Source organism: Apodemus sylvaticus, chromosome 3, assembly GCF_947179515.1.
Source record: "Apodemus sylvaticus chromosome 3, mApoSyl1.1, whole genome shotgun sequence".
In the NCBI taxonomy this organism is placed as follows: domain Eukaryota; kingdom Metazoa; phylum Chordata; class Mammalia; order Rodentia; family Muridae; genus Apodemus; species Apodemus sylvaticus.
The window spans coordinates 72,033,238-72,054,746 of NC_067474.1; the positions used below are offsets into that span (position 1 = coordinate 72,033,238).

The 21,509-nt window shown below is 40.8% G+C and overlaps 1 protein-coding gene across 4 annotated transcripts in view; it reads left to right on the forward strand.

Moving 5' to 3' along the window:
- Window positions 1-19,557, forward strand: part of Musk (muscle associated receptor tyrosine kinase) — a 96,916-nt gene extending 77,359 nt beyond the window's left edge. For 2 of the 4 annotated variants that reach the window (XM_052176535.1, XM_052176538.1), the window contains 5 exons: window positions 358-381; window positions 12,411-12,609; window positions 13,022-13,213; window positions 14,601-14,749; window positions 18,282-19,557. In XM_052176535.1, coding sequence (XP_052032495.1) covers window positions 358-381; window positions 12,411-12,609; window positions 13,022-13,213; window positions 14,601-14,749; window positions 18,282-18,964 — 1,247 coding nt within the window. In that variant the 3' untranslated portion in view covers window positions 18,965-19,557. The remainder of the gene's footprint in view (window positions 1-357; window positions 382-12,410; window positions 12,610-13,021; window positions 13,214-14,600; window positions 14,750-18,281) is intronic. The other 2 variants (XM_052176537.1, XM_052176539.1) reach the window with 1 other exon arrangement.
- Window positions 19,558-21,509: the final 1,952 nt, after the last annotated feature.

Genomic DNA, 21,509 nt, shown 5'->3' on the forward strand with positions numbered 1-21,509 from the left:
ATCTTACAAGTGTAACGTTTTCTGGAATATATGCGAAAATGGCTAAGAAACATCTCATAGTTTGTCAGAGGAATGGTGTAATGGAATAATAAATAATCCTCTTCCTTAGCCAACGATGCAGATTTTTTAAGCATGCAGAAATAAACCACATGTTTGAAATGCTGACCTCACAAAACACAACAGAGCCACTGCATGACGACTGGTTTAATTTCAAAGACGCACTCTTCACATTTGAATGCTGTTCTGTCATTCACTCAAACGCTGAGAGGGAAAGCCACGTTTCTTAGCTGTAGCTCACAGAGTCTAGGAGGTATCTTAACGCTTACTTAAAACCAATTTTTATCCTTTCCCCCTCAGATTATAAAAAAGAAAACATAACAAGTAAGTAATTTCGTTTGTGCCTCTGAAATCTGTGTCTGTAAGTGGATTCGTGCATGTATAGTCACACTACGCTTCCCTAAACCCAGAACACAATGTCCCGGGGGGAGCATCACTAGCACCCTCCCCCCCCCACACACACACGTGTCAGAGTTCATCCACTCCCTCAGCTTCTAGCTTCTAAGCAGAGCACAGAGACTGTGTGTAACACTTAGTGAATGGAACAAATACTATCTTCCACCTCAAGATGGCCTGTTTTACACTTACATGTTTGCAAAATCAGCCAAGATTAAATGTAGCCTTCTAATTCTATAGTCATAATTTTGTATTATATAATTATTTTTTGGTGGAAACAAATGCTTTTTTTCCCCTCCATTGAGGTGATTTGTGATCTTTATTTGTGACAAGTCTTTCTTTTTTGAAAATAGGTGTACTGTTTTTTTTCTTCATCTTCTTTTACTCCTTGAGTTATTATTCACAAATTCTATATAAATTATAGAACCTCTTGTTATTTGGCCAAAGGGAAAAAATGAAAAGGACAATAAATCACCTATATTCCCACTTTTCAAAATATTTTGTTTTAACCCTAAAACTGATCATTCTACTAGTAACAGAGAGCAAGGTTCTTAGTATGTCATTGGAAACTCATTTTCTGGTTGTGTCTCATTATGTCAAAGGAATCTCATTTCTGATTGTGCTCATTTATTAGTAGCTCTTTGAGAATTTTATACAACATAATTTGATCCTCTTCACCCCTTTACTCAACTTTTCCCAGATTAAGCTCCTTTCTTTACCCATCCACTGTTCTGTCCTTTACAAATGAAACCTTCAAGAGCAATCTGAAGAACTGGAATTTTCCTACCCTTCTTGAAAGGTGCTCACATAGACTTGGGATTTTGGTGGTGATGAGGGGCAAGTTTATGGCCAATTCAATTCCAGACAAGCATTCCATATCTGAGCCCCATCCTAAATGCTGGGTGTGTGTGGATATGGTCTCATTAAGTAGCTCAGGTTGGCCTTAAACTTTTTTGGCTTTGATTCTGGAATTCTGAGATTGCAGGTGTGTGCCACCATGCATGGGCTCAGAATGATTCTTTATTCATTCTGCACATTGACATCAGCTGGAAAACGTAATAAAGCATGGTGGCCTGGGTCCCCCACATATACATTCTGGTGTATTTGGTGTGAGGTGCAATCTAGAACTTGAGATTCCTTTAAGTACTTTAAAATTTACATATAAAATGGGACATATTTGAGGAGTATTGTATCATGCTTTAACATCCTGCAGAATGTTCAAATTCATATCAACCTGTCTTCTATGTACCTATCTATCATTTCTTTGAAGTAAAAAGACTCAAAATTCTTTCTCCAAACTTATCTGTAATATCTAATACTCTCCACTGAGTTTGGAATGGAACAAGGCTTAGTTTTTAGTGTCTTAGTTAGGGTTTCATTGCTGTGAAGAGACATCATGACCACAGCAATTCTTATAAAGGAAAACATTTAAACTAGGCCTGGCCTACAGTTTCAGAGGTTTTGTTCATGGTCTTCATGGTGGGAAACAAGGTGATGTGCAGGCTGATATGGTGATGGAGAAGGAGCTGAGAGTTCTACCACAGGCAGAAGAAGGAGACTGTGGACCACACTGGGCATAGCTTGAGTGAAGAAGACTCAAAGCCTACCCACACAGTGACACACTTCCTCCAACTTACTTCAACGAGGCCACACCCCCTAATACACCACTCTATGGGCTAAGCATTCAAACGCATGAGTCTATGGAGGCCAATTCTATTCAAACCACCACAGTGGGTTTTTATTGTTGTTGCTCCAGGATACCCTGTTTTCAGTATAATGCTTGCAATGTTAAACAAGATGATTTTAAAAGGGTCATCAGAAAGGCCAGCAAGACAGCTCATAGGATAAATCCTGATGGATCAATCCCTGGGACCCACAGGAAGAAGAAGAGACATAACTCCTACAAGGCGAAATACTGAGCAATGCAAACTAGCTACAGATATTAATTTCCTAGTCTTTAGAAAACAATTTAATGAGATGTTTGGTACATTTGGGATAAGTAGCTCCAGGTGTTGTAAAGGGATCATGTTTTTCTGCATGTGGGTGGGTTATATCTATCCTCTCTGAGTTAAAAGCAAGTAGTCATCTCTGTTATCTTATAGTAGGTTAGTAATCTAACAAAGTGTCCTTGTCACACACAGCAACTTGTGCTCTGTGGAATGTAGTAAGCCCTCAAATGTTCTTTGCTATATGTTTTTTTAAAAAAATCTTATTGTATTTATTTATTTTCTTTCTCTTTCTCTCTCTCTGTGTGTGTGTGTGTGTGTGTGTGTGTGTGTGTGTGTGTATACAGAGGTCAGAGGACGACCTATGAGACGCGGTTCTACTATATGGGTCCTGGGAATCAAACTCAGTTCATCAGGCTTGGTGGTAAATGCCTTGACCCACTGAGCCATCTTGTGGGTTCTGTTTTTTGGTTTCTTAATAAATTCCAAATATCATTTCTAGTTCATTTGGGTGGCATTAGAGGGATTTAAAAAAAATCCTTCTTTTTCTTTGCCTTATTTTCTACTTGCTCAAACATGGGAACTAGGGTTTCAGAAGTTCGTGGGTTGGTTTTACTTTAGTATCTTTTGGTGAAGTGAAATAACTCCTTGAACAAGTCATGATTGTGCCATATTTACATTACTCTGTACTGAGCATACTGTTGGTCTCTTCTGTGGGATGTCACATACCTTCCAGGCACAGTCAGCAGGGAGCATGCCTTTTGTTTCAAAACTTTTGAAGAAGAGAAGTGTCATCTGGTTTGTTCTGGTCACAGAGAGCTACATTCCATCCATTTCCTTTCCCTTCCAACTTTCTCATCATTCAAGTACCTGGAGACTGAATGACTGTGTACTAAATCCTGGCAAACCGATTAGCACAGTAGGTACACAGTCTCTCTTAAGACCCACAACATCCCTATGAAAGCATGTGCCATGATCTCCCTTCATCCTAGTCAATGTGAGAAACTGACTTGTCCTACATGACCTGTCTAGTGTTGGGGTAAGAAGGTACTCAAGCCCCAGTTTGTCTGATTCTGGATACATCATCAAAGTCTAATTTTTACGTTGTTATAGCTTACACTTCTCTATTATCTTCTTTTTTAAAATATCTAAACAATAGTGCTTTATTGAAAAAGGGTTAATTTGAATGGATACAAAGTTGAAGTTTGAAATATTTTCAGAATACATTTCTACAAGTACAAGTTACTTCTTAGTGAAAGAGCAGGTATTTGTTAGCAAACGCAGTAAATATATTTTACATCTCCAATAAAACTTACCTAAGCCCTATTTTTCATTAGAAGATCTATTTGTTTGAGGTTTTCTATTTAAATATGAACAAAATCCCTGAAATAGTCTTCAATTCACATCAGAATCAATAGAATCTTTTCAGACTTCTTACAAAGTCAAATTCCAATCACAAATGACCACATTCTTTTAGAGCTTGAACATTTTACTTCTCCATAACACAACCTTAGTTACAAGCCACAAAGAAAGGAGAAATGTTATACTTTAGCAGTTTGATTAATTTGGTGTCTTATTTTTACATTGTATAATATCAAGTCCTAGGTATAAATGTAAGTCCTTATTAAATATGACAACTTTAACTGTTGCTTTTACAATTAAGTTGTATACATTTAAGACAAATTACTTTTCTTTAATCATATTTGAAAATTATAGCATATTATATTTCTAATTTAAAAGTTATTTATTTCCAATGACTATATATATACACACATATATGCAAAATTCTTTTTTTATATTGTGATTTTATGAACTTTTTATTGATATAGACAAAATGAAGTGGTTTCTATTTTTTTTATTTATTTATATTCTTATATTTATTTATATTTTTAGTTTACATTCTAAAAGCTTTCCCCTTTCCCAGTTCTCCCCGCCCCCATATGTCCCATAAGTCCTCTTCTCTCCATTCATTCTCCTATCTTTCCCCCTCCCTTTTCTCTGGTACTCCCCTACAATGTTGGATCAAGTCTTTCCAGGATTAGGGCCCTCTTCTTCCTTCTTCATGGGAATCATTTGATATGCTAATTGTATCTTCAGTATTCAGAGCTTAAGGGCTAATTAATATCCACTTATCAATAATTGAATTCCACGTGTATTCTTTTGTGATTGCGTTACCTCGCTTAGGATGATATTTTCCAGTTCCATCCATTTGCCTAGAAAATTCATGAATTCATTGTTTTTAATTGCTGAAAAGTTCCTGAACAGAACACCAATAGCTTATGCTCTAAGATCAAGAATTGACAAATGGGATCTCATAAAATTACAAAGTTTCTGTAAGGCAAAGGACACCGTCAAAAGGACAAAACGGCAACCAACAAATTGGGAAAAGATCTTCACCAACCCTACATCAGATAGAGGGCTAATATCCAATATATACAAAGAACTCAAGAAGTTAAACCCCAGGGAACCAAATAACCCTATTAAAAATGGGGTACAGACCTAAACAAAGAATTTTCAGCTGAAGAAATTCAGATGGCCGAGAAGCACCTTAAGAAATGCTCAACATCATTAGCCATTAGGGAAATGCAAATCAAAACAACCCTGAGATTTCACCTCACACCAGTCAGAATGGCTAAGGTTAAAAACTCAGGAGACAGCAGGTGTTGGCGAGGATGTGGAGAAAGAGGAACACTCCTTCACTGCTGGTGGGATTGTAAGATGGTACAACCACTATGGAAGTCAGTCTGGCGGTTCCTCAGAAAACTGGGCATGACACTTCTGGAGGACCCTGCTATACTTCTCATACCCAGAGGATTCCCCAGCATGCAATAAGGACACATGCTCCACTATGTTAATAACAGCCTTATTTATAATAGCCAGAAGGTGGAAAGAGCCCAGATATCCCTCAATGGAGGAATGGATACAGAAAATGTGGTATATATATATTATCTTCTTTTTAAAAAAAAATTATTCATTTTTACAACCCAGTATCAGCCCCTCTTCTCCCAGTACCCCCTTCACAAAAGTCGTCCCCCAGACCCCCGTTCCACCTTTCCTGTCTTTAAGTGCCTCCTCTGTGTATTGCTCCCCACTCCCCGCACAAGTCACTGCAGGACTAGGTGCATCATCTCCCCACTGAGGCCAGACAATGTGGACAATTTAGGGGAATGAGATTCATAGGCAGGCAGGCAGGTAACAGGCTCAGAGATAGCCTGTGCTCCATTGTTGGGGGACCTGCATGAAGACCAAGCTGCTCATCTGCTACATATGTGCAGTAGGTCTAGGTCCAGCCTGTGCTCACCTTTTGGTTGGTGATTCAGTCTCTGGGAGACCCCAAGGTCCAGTTGTTGGTCTTCCTGTGGAGTCCCTGTCCTCTTTGTGTCCTTCAATCTTTCTCCCAGTTCTTCCATAAGACTCCCTGAGCTCCATCTAATACTTGGGTGTGAGTCTTTGCATCTCTTTCCATTGGCTGCTAGATGGAGCCTCTCAGATGGCAGTTTTGCTTGGTTCCTGTCTGCAAGCATAACCGAGTATTATTAATAGTGTCAAAGACTGGTTCTTGCCCATGGGGTGGGTCTCAATTTGTGGCAATCATTAGTTGGCCATTCCTTCAGTCTCTGCTCTATCTTTGTCCCTGCACATCTTATCGTCAGGACACATTTTGGGTTGAAGGCTTTTGTGGGTGGATTCTTGTCAATGTTTATAGCAGCTGTATTCATAATAGCCAGAAACTGGAAACAATGTAGATGTCTCTCAACTGGAGAATGGATGCATAAAAGGTGGTACACCTACACGGTGGGATACTATTTGGCCATTAAAAACAAAGGCATCATGAATTTCTCAAGCAAATGTATGGAACTAGAAAATATGATCGTGAATGAGGTAACCCAGACTCAAAAGGACATGTATGGCATGCACTCACTTAAAAGTGGACATTAGCCATAAAGTACAGGATAGCCATACTATGATCAACAGACCCTTAGAACCCAAATAACCAGGAGGGCCCAAGGGAGGATGCTTGAATCTTTCTCAGAAGGGGAAATGGATATCAGAGGTTGATGGAAGGAGGAATCTGGGTGGTAGAGGGGATGGGGAGGAGAGTGAGGCAGGGGGAGTCGTATATAGGGAGAGCTGGAGAGAGAGAGAAGAGGGATTGGCAGTGGGAGAGCAATCTCTAGGACTTGCCAGAGACCTGGGTTGGAGAGATGCCCCAATAGATCTATGGCAGTGACTCTAGCTGAGACTCCTAGATGTGAGGGGATATGGATCCTGAAGTGGCCACTTCCTGTAGCCAGGCAGGACTCCCACAGGAGAGATATTTTCTTCTATTTTAATTCCCAAGACTTCACAGGAAAAGTTTGCCTAATTGTTGTAACAGATTCATTCTAAAACAAGATGCAAATGGCTTCCCACTTTGTCAGGAGTGATTCTGTAGATGCTCCTGTAGACAAAAATGTTTCTGATTTTACATCATCCAGATAACGTGACAAGCTTTTAATCACCATTTAGATTGATAGATGATTTGCTTCTAAAATTCAGTTTCCATAATGGTCAGCTACTATTATGACCATAAATGAAGTGAGAGAGGGAGAGAAGAAGGGAGGGAGGAAAGAAGGGAAGGGGGGCTTGTAATGCATTAATATTGTAATCATTTGAAATACTGATTGGATCTGTCTTATCAGTATGGGAAAGCTAGAAAGTCATAGAAACAGATTCAGAAGCGACTGACTCTCTTCTGCTTTATCTCTGCAGGCTTTCCCAAGTAAAATTTACTCTATTAATCATAAGAACATTCTGGTCATGTTGATCTAACTTGGTCCACTATAGCTCTAATAGCTGGTTTTTGTTTGTTTGTTTGGTTGGTTGGTTGGTTGATTGGTTGGTTTTTTCCATTCCTCTGGTTCTCCCTTTGTAGCAGACTTTAAAACTATCTGGAGACACATGCCCTATCTCTTTCTAGATTCTTCCTCTGTACATTAAACATCCCCAATTCCTAACTTTTTCTTTGAGGTGAGTTCCAAGGCCCTTGGCTTTGTGTCCACCCTACACAGCAATAGGGGATGGGGGATGTTCAGAACTGAATGCAGTAGAGAGATCATGGAAGACTTAGAATGTAGTCGTTCTCTGGTATGAAGGCTCGTTCTTTCAGTGGTGTAGAGTAAACTTGTGCTGCCTGCCTAACCGTCTCTCTCTGTGGACTTGGGAGGGGGCTTGCTGTGCAGGCCCAACGACATGAGTTCAATCCCTGGCACACTTGTGAAAGAGAGGAGTGCTGGCCTGCACTGAAGCCTGGTGCAGAGATGGGGACTCCTAGGGCTCAGTGTTTACTTATTTAGAGCTAGTTCTTCTCCTACTGGTCTACCAAAGTCAGATTCTAGTGTTTCCTTCACACTCCTCACTCTGCCCACCATGGAACCTCTAGAATCCCTAGTGAGAGCCCCAGAACATGGTGTTAATCTTGTCCTTTGAGTCCCTGGCATTATTGGATTTTTTCTTTGGAGAATGACTATCTCTTGATTCTTCTGTAGAGAATTAGACAAAGGTCCCAGTCTCATCATCATTATCTATTTGGGATTGGAAACACTAGTACTACAACTACTACTACAACTACAACTACTACTACTACTACTACTACTACTACTACTACTACTACTATTACTACTATTTTGAAGTCTCTTTCAAATTCAGATGGTCTTTAGTTAAGAGTTGTTTTGTGTATTTTCTCAAAAGAGGTCTTGAGAGAGAATCCTTGAGGGGTTGAGTATCATCCAATAGTCTTGTCTTACCTCAATCACTGAGGTACAATAGCAAAATATAAAAGCCTGTCTCTAACCAGTCTGCAGAGGTAACAGCATATTTTATAGCTTCTAGTTTGTAAAGTAAAATAGTTTCATATGTCTGGCCTTTTTTTGTAATTTGTTTTTGTTCTTTTGTTTTCTGTCAAGACTGAAGCTTTTAGATGTTCTCTTTACCTGTGGGGTGGGGTGTGTGGTAGGAATCCTGCCCAATGGTGTCCATCAGACATCTCCTTCCGACTTCTTAGGAAGTCATAATTGGAGCTGGTGATCAGTCATGCTGGGAATGATGTCATGGAGGTCTGGGTTGCAGCTGAGACATCTTCCTCATGCACAAAGCTCACCAACTGCTGCTCTACTTAAAGCCCTCCTGTAGTTTTCTCCATTTGCTTCAGGACAAAGTTCCGATAACTCCAATTGGCATGTGAAACCTTCTTATGAACCAAAAGTGAAATCTGCCTTATGTGTAGATTTTCCCACCTGCAACAATGAAACTGTCAGGCGGACTTTTGGAGAAGCACAAAGCAACTTGGTTCCAACCGAGTATATATGATTTCTTCTTATAAAACACTATCGACTCACCCTACTTGACTCTTATAATGCCCCCCTCTGCAGTCATCTTAGATTGGGCCTGTTAAGATGCAACAGCAAAACACAACTAGAGGGATCAGCTTGTAAACCACAGAAATCTGTTTCTCCATGTTCTGTCCAGGATTAAGGCATAGGCATATTTGGTGTCAGGAGAGGACCATACATGTGATTGCTGTAGATTAGCTTCAGATATTGCTATCTTCTCATTGGGTCCTCACGTGGCAGAAGAGGAAGCCTCTAATATCTCTTTGATAAGGGCATGAATCATATATGGTGTTTCAAGAGACACAAATGCTCAGACTTTAGCAGCTTTCTGCTGGTGTGGCCTCTTCGTTATTTATATCTAATTTAAATTTACATGCATGCCTAAACTATACTGTTACTGCCCCTACATGTCATTGAGTCCTTAACCTACATGTCATTACTACTTTTATAACATCCTCTTTCATTTTGTTGCAAGCAACCTGCTTATTGATCTGTTACTCCTTGACAATTAAGTTCACAAAGCTCCTGATTCCTAAAAACCATTAACAACAATCAATATGCTAGTATAAAGATGAGTGATTAGTTGGTGATCATAGGAAAAAGATAACATTATAAAACTTATTAAAGAAAACATTAAGGATAAAAAGGAAATGTAATGGAAATCCAGTTTGGTCCTTTGGCTCCAGAGAGATGATTGACATGGCTCTGGAGAAAACCAGAGCAACTTGTTCTTATGAGCAACAATCAAAGAATCGTAATAGAACTATCCAGAAAGGAACAAATGTTTGAATCTATACAGCAGAACTCCTGGTCAAATGATGTAAATTCTTTCATGTAAAAAAATAAATCTTACAGAGTGATCATGATTTTTTTTTAGGAACCCATCATTAAAATCTATTTTATAATAATTTGATGTGTGTTTGTGTGTTTGTGTGTTTGTGGGTGTGAGTGGGTGGTTTATGTATGTGTGTGCACCTATGTGTGTGGGTAGGTGTACCTGTGCATGCATATGTGGAGACCAGACGTTGATGTTCTCCTGTATCACTGACCATCTTATTTTTGGAGACAGCGACTCACCCATTGGTTAGATGGGCCAGCTGTGTAACCCCTCTCTGTGCCCATGCCCAGTACTGGGGTTACAAACACATGCTCTCACACTCTGTCTCCACTTGGGCTCTGCAGATCCTTATTCTTAGGCCAGCAAAGGCTTTATCCAGTGAGCCAATTTCTGACATTTTTGAGAAAAAAAATTACTCATATACTTCCTGATTTTACCATATCAACTTCACAAATTATACTATCTCTTATATACATTATGAATAGCTCTGCAAAATCCAGATATAAAAAGAGATATTGATCTATATCATTGAATGATGATTCCTACTATATTTAGAATGGGAAGTTTAGCTGACTCTCTCAAAGCTTCCTTTGGATTGCAGAAGCTAGGGGTAGCTGTGGACCAGTGTTGGAACCTGGGAAGTTGAAGCCCACCACTGCTGTGTCTTGATAAGGCAAGCTATCACCAATCCCACACAGATGTTTACTGCGAAATTCAGTATCTTCCGGTCCCATATGTCTTCCTAAGTCAAAGCAGTGGCTGTGTTTGACCTCTGCAGTTCAAAAACACTTGCTTGGCCAGTGGTAGCCAGGGGTATTCACTATGTCCACTCCTAGACTAGAAGTCATACATAAACACCCCCTATAACCTGTACTTTCCTGAATGTTGTGTCTCAAATGATCCTGATACTTTCTGTATTAAAGGTTTTCTTTTGTTCAGTTGGAAGTGCTCAACTGTCCCCACTCAAAACTAAGAAGGCCGATTCAGGCACTATTTACAACCATCACGTTAAAAATGCCAGTTTCCAAATATCATTGGCTCCAGTTGAAATATGGATTTTTCTTTTGTGTTTTTTGATTTTTTATATTAACTAACATCTTCCTGTTTGTGAAACCTGTTTTCTCTTCCTGTGTTGGGATCAGTCGGCAATTGCTCACATAGATACTTCTAAAGCTCTGTCAGATACTTGATGCGTGCCTTTTCCTTTTGTGAATTTTCTGGTTGCATATTAGCACTGTAGATTCCTCAACAGGCTAAAATAATGTTCGCTAGATGGGACATGTTGTGATAACTAGACTTTTACCTCTCCCAAGTCTAACAGAGTATGTGTGTCATTACACAATGGTATTTTAAACATAATTTCTTGCTTATGGTTGTACTCATGAATATTTTTTAATTCGAATTTGGTAACTACTGCAATCCTATCATTTTCTCTAAGATTTTTAAGTGTAATTGCATAATTATGTACTATTTTGTCTTCATTGATCTGTGAGTCTCTTGAGATAACCCTCTTCTTTCTTGATGGCTGCATTCATAGCTTTTGTTGTCTTTTCCAATTAAAATTCCACTCGTCAAACCATGTTCTAAATGTTTAAAGGACTAAAACCTTCACTCTTCTCTGTCATTCGTGGTCTGTGTGGTCTCCCTTGGCAGCCTCTGCTCCCACATGGGTTCCATCATGTGCCCCGTTTCCATTTGTTCTCAAGAGTTACTGTAACTTGTCTAAAGTCTCACATTCTGTCCGTCCTCTTCCTTGTGTCTAACAGAAGAAGATAAAAACATGAGTTTACCAATGAAACACAATTTTAGGCAGATTCCATACATGCCATTAAGATTTTTGCTTTCTGACCTATAACAATGACTACTTTTTTTTTAACCTGAAGAGTTACAGATCTTTCTTTTCGTTCATAGTCCGGTTGGATTTTATTTAATCTCTCACTTTACTCACTTTCAGAGAGAGAACAGAGCTTTATGGTTTATGGTTTTGAAAGTTGTTGTTTTTTTTTTTCCTCTGTACCATTAGCCACTCTGTTGGTGTTTCCCAGATATTTGAAGAAACAATCTCTCGTTTTAAGCTACAAAGTTGGCTCTTAGATGTCAAGACTTTTTTTTGGTCGTGTATAAAATATTCTGTATCCATGCTTTTGTCTTTATTCACTGTGCACAGAAGAGTCAGAGTGCATGTGCGTTGTTTAAATATCCCTACTGTGCTCAAAAGCTACAAGCAGATCAGCAGAAGTGCGGCACCTGCTGATTTCCAGCACAAAGGCAGATTTTACTTACTTTTAAATCTCATTGGCCTCTGACATGGGAGTTTGATGAGTGTTTAAGGTTTAGGAGAATTGGTTTCTGCTCCTTTATGCTCCTATGATTTCATTTTTCATCTTTGTTACTTTTGTTATTTATAAACTTACTATGCACACACACACACACACACACACACACACACACACTCATTTCAAATGTTCTCACCTTCACCTGCAGTCTCTACATGAAAACATTTTTAGTGTATAGTTTTCTGAGCCCCGTCGGCCATATACAGTAGATTAGGAGCCCTAGCCTGAGGTTTGCATTTCTTTTAGGAAAGCACATTTCTCCTCTGGCTCTCCCCTTTATGCAAATGAGCCTTATTGGATTATTAACATCACACTTTATACATAGATAACAGAGGAGGACCTGATACACCATAGAAAAGCGGATACGCTGACATAGTCTTAAGGCCGTGGTAGTGAGGGCTTCAGTACAAAAAACGGATTTTTAAAGGTTCCAAAGTAAGCACGAAGAATCCTTGTTTGCTCACAGCATTCCCGTCGATAACGTCCTCCAAGCCGAGCGTGGACATTCCAAATCTGCCTGCCTCCACTTCCTCCTTTGCCGTCTCGCCTGCCTACTCCATGACGGTCATTATCTCCATCATGTCCAGCTTTGCCGTGTTTGCCCTTCTCACCATTGCTTCTCTCTATTGCTGCCGAAGGAGGAAAGGGCGGAAGAACAAGAAAAGGTGAGCATCCGGCCGCAGCCCCACCCACGAACTCACTTTTGGAATTCGGGATGAGAAGCGTCTGTCACACCTCCATGGTCTTACTGCCATCCACAGCACGGCTTTACAATTAGACACCCCTACTTTGAACTTTCAAAAGGTCACATCTACCAAAGTCAGTTTTTGTAGCAGATAGAACTTAACTCATCGTTTAGATGGAAGTAGCTACTCCTTTACCCAGTCCTCTCCCGCTGCCGCCGTCGCTGATGCTGATAGGGATAGTGACAAAATGTCCTACTCACCGAAGACCAAGCAACATACTTTCTTGTTCTCGAGAGCCTTCAGTCATCTTAGCTCTGTGTGTGTCTAAGTAGCTTTAAGGATCTAGGTCTAAGTGCAGAGGCCATCGCTGATCTTGCCCTCTAACCCACAGGGAGTCGACAGCAGTGACCCTCACCACATTGCCTTCTGAGCTCCTGCTGGATAGGCTCCACCCCAACCCCATGTACCAGAGAATGCCACTTCTTCTGAATCCCAAGCTGCTCAGCCTGGAGTATCCGAGGAATAACATTGAGTATGTCAGAGACATCGGAGAGGGAGCGTTTGGAAGGGTTTTCCAAGCAAGGTAAAGTTAACTATGGGGGAGAAAAAAATCCCTGCTAGAATTAACTGTTTAAAAGGTTACCAGATTAGAATTGCTTACTGTGGATACAAGTTGTTATCAAGTTATTTAATTCTTTACATCATGTGTTTGTACAGAATACTGTTTTGTAAGCTTTTATCTTTTATTTTACCCGTGTTGCTTTTTTGCCTGCATGTATGTCTATGATGTGGGTGCAGTGCCCGTAGAGGCCAGAAGAGGGCGCTAAATACCCTCAAACTGGAGATATGTGTAAACCACTCTTGAGTCCCCTGGAAAAGCAGTGTTCTAAACTGTCCCTCGACTTCCGCATGCTTTATTATAAATCTTAATGTCCCCCCTTTCAATAGAAAGTAGCATGTCTAGAAGGAATGTAGTTTGCTGAATATAAATGTATAATTTATAGGAAATCCCATGAGCAGTTTATTAGAAGTTACTAGTAATCCAATCATCTTTTCTCTCTAGAAAATAATATTCATGTTTTAACCATAATTTCTTACATTGTTTTGGTAATAATCCCTATTTACTTCTTTTTTATTTTTCTCTTGTCAATCTCTGCTTCATTTAAAGTTTCCTTTAAATTAATGTTTAAGAATTCGAGTTTAACTTCTGTGGACATTATATAGACATTCATAGAATAACAAAACAAAGGGAAATGTAAAAATTCAAAAATGTAGTGAGTTCAGGAAAGTGGTATATAGTACAGTCAATCATTGCCCATTTTGTTTGAAATGGAATAAAATACTACTCTGTAGGCACAGATCCTCAGACATAGCTGGGCAACCGGATATGGGCTTGGATTTGATCACCGGTGTTTCAGTCTCTCAGTCTCACTCTTGAGCAGATGTGGTCCTACTTCCACTTAAAACAACCTTGGTATCGGGGTTACATTTAAAAGGAAATCTCACGCACTCACTGTATGATTGGCAAGATGCAGCTTTACCCTGTATTGAGGGAGGACAGAGAAGCAGTCAGCAGTTGTCTCCACCCTCAAGGAATTTAGATTCAGGTGCTAACCAGTAGAGGGTTACAATGGAATTCTCTCTCTCTCTCTCTCTCTCTCTCTCTCTCTCTCTCTGTCTATCTCTGTCTCTGTCTCTGTCTCTCTGTCTCTCTCTCTCTCTCTCTCTCTCTCTGTGTGTGTGTATGTGTGCCTGTGTACTCTTTAGTTGGTAAATAATTGGCAGACATAGCCTGTGTTAAGAATAACTGGTGAGTTTCTTACTTGCATGAAGAAATGTCAGAATGACTACCGTTGTCATCTTGCTTCACTCCGTGGCTCTGGAAATGGCTGCAGAAGTGTGGGTTGGATAGATGTGAGTAAACATAATCTTGGGGGGGTGAAAACACCCCGTCTGTGTCTGTCCCTCAGGGCCCCAGGCTTGCTCCCTTATGAGCCTTTCACTATGGTGGCCGTGAAGATGCTGAAGGAGGAGGCCTCTGCAGACATGCAAGCGGACTTTCAGAGGGAGGCAGCCCTCATGGCGGAGTTTGATAACCCCAACATTGTGAAGCTCTTAGGTATGGAAACGTTACTGAGGAAGGCTTGGTCCTCAGCCAAGAGATTTTTCTGAGCTCCTCTTTTTGTCTCTTACTTACTTATCCCTTTGCCTTCCTCTCTGGTCAGTGTGATATGTCTCTTCCTTTCCTAATTTAGCCTCTTCCCGTACTTCCCAAGATTCCTTCTACCCCAGATTCTAGGACTCCTTGTGTTTCACAGATATCCACTCTGATTCCATCACTTCCAATTTTCTGTCTTTGTTGTCTCTTGTCTGGTTCAAGTTTTTTTCAAGTGTCTCCATATGAAGAGAGTTCCCTTGACACTAATTCACCATCACAAAATTTATTAATCCCCCCTCCCTCCTTTTCCTCCCTCACTATATCTATATCTATATCTACATCTACATCTACATCTACATCTACATCTAATCTATATCATCTATCTATATATCTATATCTATCTATATATCAATCATCTGTCTGTTTTATTTTTTCCTTAACTAAAATACCACAATTTGATAATATTTTTATTCATTTGTGTCTCCCCATTTCATCACAGCTTCATAAATTTAACACATATTAATCAAATGATTTATATAGTTACACAGAAATAAATAAAACTTTCAAATTTCCTGGCTTTGTGCAGCTTACATTCCGTTTGGCAGACAGTAGCAGTAAGCGTGTCCAAATGTGGCTTGTTTTCCCCTGATTTATTTTAAAGCTCAAAGCAAAGGAAAACGTTTTGGAATGTGAGCTAGTAACCTTGAAGACCGCAGTGGATGTGTGACATTTGCACAGAGACCTGGCAGGGCTGAGGGGATGGCGGTGCAGATGACTGAGGAATGAGAGGCACCTGGGCCGCAGGCCCCATGGCAAGCTTACCCAGTGCTTAGAGAATACAGGCTGGAGCTGGTTCCCTGTGCATAGAGTGTCCATTGCGCCCACACAAGGGCCTGAGTTTGGATCTCCAGCAACCATGTAAAGGCCTGGGGCTGTGACACACGCCTATAAATGCCAACAGTGGGACAGCTGGGACAGGTCAGCTTGAAGTCAGGCAGCCGAGTGAAATTGGTGAGCTTCAGGACCAGGGAGAGGCTCTGTCTCAAAAAAGACAATGTGGGGAGCAGTTAGGAAAGACATTAGATAACGGTGTCCATGCTCCACGCTCATACATGTACACATGCGCCTGCACATGTATATGCCCTTACACATAAACATTAACATATATACATGCACACACAGGAGAGGGGAAGGGAAGAAGAAAAAAGGAAGGGGAAGGAGGAAGAGAGGAAAATGGAATAGAAAAATAATGGGGCTGGCTTGAGAGGGTTACATAGACTAGATCAGCCTGTAAATGCAGGGTAGAGACTGGAGGATCCTACAAGGCCTTCACACAAAGGACCAAAGAATTCCATGAGCGGGACAATTAGTTTTCCTTGGGGAAGAGCTCACCAAGTCTTATCCAGTACCAGCAGGTCAGCCTTGAAAAATATTCATACAAGTAACATTATACAAACTGAACAGATTGTATTTAGGAATACATTTGTATTATATACATGAGCATATATGTATATAATAACAATAAAAAAGAGTGTGAGAGAGAAAGAAGGGGAAATGATATAATATAATCTCAAAAATTAAAAAAACTACGGCTTTTATACTTTTACTGTAAGTAAAATGGGAATCTATGGGAAGGTCTAAGCCACAACGTGCCAAGCCATAGCATGAAGTGTTGGCAGTTCTTTTCCAGAACGTCTCTGTCTGCATTGCTGAGCAGAGTTGAAGGGGGACAAATGAAAACACGGAATTGGGGAATGTTGCCTTTCAGTGTGCAGGACACTGGTACAGGCCAGGGAGTGCTGGCCGGGTAGTGAGAAGGGATTGGGGTCAGTGTGCATTTCTCAGGGGGAGTCATAATCCCTGGAGAGAGCAAATGTGGGCCGTGCAACACAAAAGGGCGACAAGGAGGAGACAAGACACGTTTTGGCTCCCTTTTGAAGTGAGGATAGTGAAAGGACATTCCTTCTAGAGTTGTGAGCTAGAACTATCTGGAAGAGTTGAAAAAGAGTTGGAAAGCCAGATGCCTTCTACTGCATTGGTCTAAACCTTGTTCACCACTGATCAGGCTCAGAAAATACAATGGAGCTTTAAAGAGACAGATGGCGTGATTCCTTTTAGAACCCGCTTAACTCGAAAGCCCTTGGCAAGCTGAGACCCTGTCTCATTGCAAAAGAATTCGAACTGTTCCTTCAAATGTTGCTGCCTTCGTAGGTGTGTCTGCGAGTTTATAACATCCCTGGTCCCAGGGCTCATTACAACGCAAGCCAGGGACAGTGAGTGCACTGACTTGTGCTTGCTGCTTAGTGTGGTTCTACATCACTAGTAAGATTGCCTCTCAAATTTATTACCCAACAAGAACTAAGAATGACTCATAGCGTCTCTAACCCCAGTGCTTGGAGGTAGAAGAAGGCTCACAATTGCCTCCAAGTAAATCTGAGGGCAGCCATGAGACTCTGACACACACACACACACACACACACACCATTTTTTTTCATGCAAGAAATATGTTGTCTTGGGCTATCTAGTATAAGAATTATTTCAAATCAAATTTAACTAGTGTAACAACATCAAAGCCACCTTATGATACAGGTAAATGACTATTGACAAGATGTAAAGGAGAGCCTACAGGAGGCATTGGGAAGTGTGACCAACACTTGATTTCCTCTTTAATGTGTGCACTGTCTGCTAAAATCATTTGCATTACAAAAGTGACTAGAAAAGCCCCTATTCCTTATTTCTCTTCTTGCAAACTGAGACTTCTAGCTTTACCCTGGAAAAAATAAAGATCTGTGATGCAAAATTATGCCTATCAGATTTCATGGTACAAGCTCATTTTTTTCATCTATAGTTTTTTCATATATAGTAACATGTTAAGGTTTTTCAAATGCCTTCTTGACACTATGCATAAAACTCTGTGTTTATGAACCTTGCTTTCTTTATAGAATGAACAGCAATGATAAAAATCTAAATTTCAGACACCACCTAAGAATGTCCTCTACGAGCCTTGGATTGCTCTGATTATTCTTCCTAAATGTGATAGATCTTCCTCATTCTCATTTTTCAGAGATCTAAGCAGAACAATTGCCTCACACAATCCCAGCAAATACCCATTCCTGAATCCACTTACTATATGTTACTGTGCACCTGCTGTCCAAATACCTGGCCAGTCTGAGTGATTTAAAGAATCAGGGGGCATGATCTCTCTTCCAAGAGATGAGATGTTCGGGAACACCACTCATGCAGTGAATGAGCTTGAAGTCAGGTGGTAGTGTATGTGGAAAGATAACAGAGGGATAATTTAAGAATCAAGGAGTCAGGAATTGTGATGCCTTAGAAAGAAAAGAAATACACGGAATCTTACCAGGTAACAGGGGATGTTTGAGTAAAGAAGTGGGAGTCAGAGAATGACTAGCGCTGTCCATAATAAGTAGGACACCGTCCTTTCTAGTCTGGTCCTTTGATTTGGGTGTGTTCTTTACTATTTTGACTGCAGGTGTGTGCGCGGTTGGGAAACCAATGTGTCTGCTCTTTGAATACATGGCCTATGGTGACCTCAATGAGTTCCTCCGAAGCATGTCCCCGCACACTGTGTGCAGCCTCAGCCACAGTGACCTGTCCACGAGGGCTCGAGTGTCCAGCCCTGGTCCTCCACCGCTGTCCTGTGCAGAACAGCTCTGCATTGCCAGGCAGGTAGCGGCTGGCATGGCCTACCTTTCTGAGCGCAAGTTTGTCCACCGGGACTTAGCTACCAGGAACTGCCTGGTTGGGGAGAACATGGTGGTGAAAATTGCAGACTTTGGCCTCTCCAGGAACATCTATTCTGCAGACTACTACAAAGCTGATGGAAACGATGCCATCCCTATCCGCTGGATGCCGCCCGAGTCCATCTTCTACAACCGCTACACCACGGAGTCAGATGTGTGGGCCTATGGTGTGGTCCTCTGGGAGATCTTCTCCTACGGACTGCAGCCCTACTATGGGATGGCCCACGAGGAGGTCATTTACTATGTGAGAGATGGCAACATCCTCGCCTGCCCTGAGAACTGTCCCTTGGAACTGTACAACCTCATGCGCCTGTGTTGGAGTAAGTTGCCTGCGGACAGACCCAGTTTCTGCAGTATCCACCGGATCCTGCAGCGCATGTGCGAGAGAGCAGAGGGAACGGTGGGTGTCTAAGGTTGACCGTGCTCAAACCCACCAGGCTCTTTTCAGACTGTGAGCTGGAGGAATCCTACAGTGGAGGCCGGATAAGATCAGTTAGGAAGCATTGAACTCAGACATCACATGCCAATTGTTTGCCAAGAGAGACAGATGGTGAATAACCAACAGGGTTAAAGGGTCACATCGAAATAGGTAGTCGGAGATACAGGCAAGGAAAGAGGACAGCAGGTAGCTCTTCTCCCTCATAGGGACAGTTTCTAATACACATTGTGTAATAAGAGCACCACTGGTTTATGTTCCTACATCACCTCTCAGAGTGAGACTGTTGCGTTTAGCTTGAATCCAAAGCTGGATGGGCAACTTAAGTTCTAACAGATGACAGACACTCTGCCCATTGCAAAAGCAGCGTGTCTTTGTATACATTTAGGTGAAGGACAGAAAACTAAAGATAGGAATCCATTCTTCCACCAATCAAGATGCATGGCAGAGTCTCTCTGTTGTTTACTTTCTTGCATTGAATGTGTAATCTTGTATTTCATTCTGGAATTGGTTATCTATTTTACTGATAGATTTTTGAAGAATAAAATGTGGAAAGCCTGCAGACTCCATGCTGACTGCACTTACTGGCTTCTTTTCCTGTCTGTCCTCCAGAGGGCCTTCCTTGGTGTGCACGCATTGTAGACCTGATTCACCTCTTTCCTCTTGTAGGATTTTTTCTCTTTTTTTCTGGAAAAAAAATCATAACTTATCAGTCTACCGAGAACTGTATTGGCACATCTTCATTAAAATAACAGAAGCAACAGATACATTTTTGTTTACCTCTGTCAAGTGTCACTTTTTCCTTCTGTCTGCTCTTGAATTTGCCATACAGTAATTCTGCTGCCACAGGCCACTAACTATTGTAAAGCCTGAGGTGTGATATTGGATAGTGTAAGATGCTTTGTGGTTCCATGCTGTTTCACGAGGAATGGTTCTGTGCTTTCTGATGTGCTAGCTTTACAAGGCATTTTTGGTTGGTTGGACATACGATTAGCAGTGTGTTGCTTCGTAGCTTCTGCACAGTGAATTAAACCATCTTCTTACTTAAGACGATTTTTTTGACTCCCTGTAGTCAGGTCCCCCAGTGCTTAATATTTCTCAGTGAAGACCTCCCCACATACATAAGGACTCTATGGAGATGATTTATCATCTGTATGTGGTTTCAAAGCCTACACTATATGCCTTGTTATTGTTTTTCTAAGGTTTTCAATGAACAGGAAGAAAGCCAATGTTAGTATTATCAAATTAAACCAATCTAAACATCCAATAGATGGCATGTTTGTCTCAGCATGAGTTCTAATTGCATTTTTTAGTTTAAAATCATTAAATTATTTCTTTAGTGATTTATAATCACTACATATTAAAGCATTAGCTGGTTGTAGTATGCTATAGTGTAAGAACATGGGTTCACTATCACTTTCTTCTCTGAACAAATATTTTTCACACTGTGGACTAGCTACAACACTATAAAAAGAAAGGCATGTGATGACATGCAGCACAGTATCAGTAAGTCACAAGTCTATGTAAGTATCCAGATACCAAACGGCAAAAATTTGAGGTCATTTTGCACATGATTCTCAAACACATTCTCTCATACATATTGGAACAGAGCAGGGGAAAAAAATCAACTTTCCATCACTTCACAGTTTATTATTAATCTGTTAATGCCATTATTCTAAAAGCTAATGTAAATTCTGAATATCAACTTTATGGATATCCCATAGTTTAATCATTTAGATTTTGAACATGTGACAGTGTTTTGATCACCTACACTTGTACACATCTCTAAATATCTGTTTCTGGAAATTCTAAGGAAGGAGATAAATGAAAGCTAACCAGAAAGAGGTGAATCACCACATGGTATGCACAATGTTAAAACTTCTGTTAAGGGGGTAGAGAGATGTTTCAGTAGTTAAGAGCACATACTGATCTCACCAGGACTGGAGTTCAGGTTTCACCACCCGAACACATAATCTCAGGTCCCAGAGGATCCAATGCTCCTGGCTTCCGAGGGCACCTGCATTCATGTGCACATACCCATACACAGATACACACACACACACACACACACACACACACACACAATCATTAAATTAATAATAAAAATAAAACTTTTGTTATTATCATAGTTTCTCAGTCTCTAGAAATGTTTTCATGGTTCCGTTGTCCATGATAACTTGTAACATTAAGCACTTGCAATGATAGAAAATGAATATTCTTGTATCAATTTTGTGTGGGTATGTGTGCATGCTTGCCCATGCGCGTGCGCATACACACACACACACACACACACACACACACACACACACACACACGGATGCACGGTGCCATGATGCACATGGAGAGATCAGAGGACAACCTCTAGTGTTTGTTCTCATCTTCTACCGTGTTTGAGACAACTCTCTTGTTTTTGTTGCTGCGTGTGCTAGCCCAGCTGGCTTGGGAGCCCCTGGGGATCCTCCCATGTCTCCCTCCATCTTGCTGTAGAAGCTTGGAGGTTTCAGCGGAGACTATTTACTGC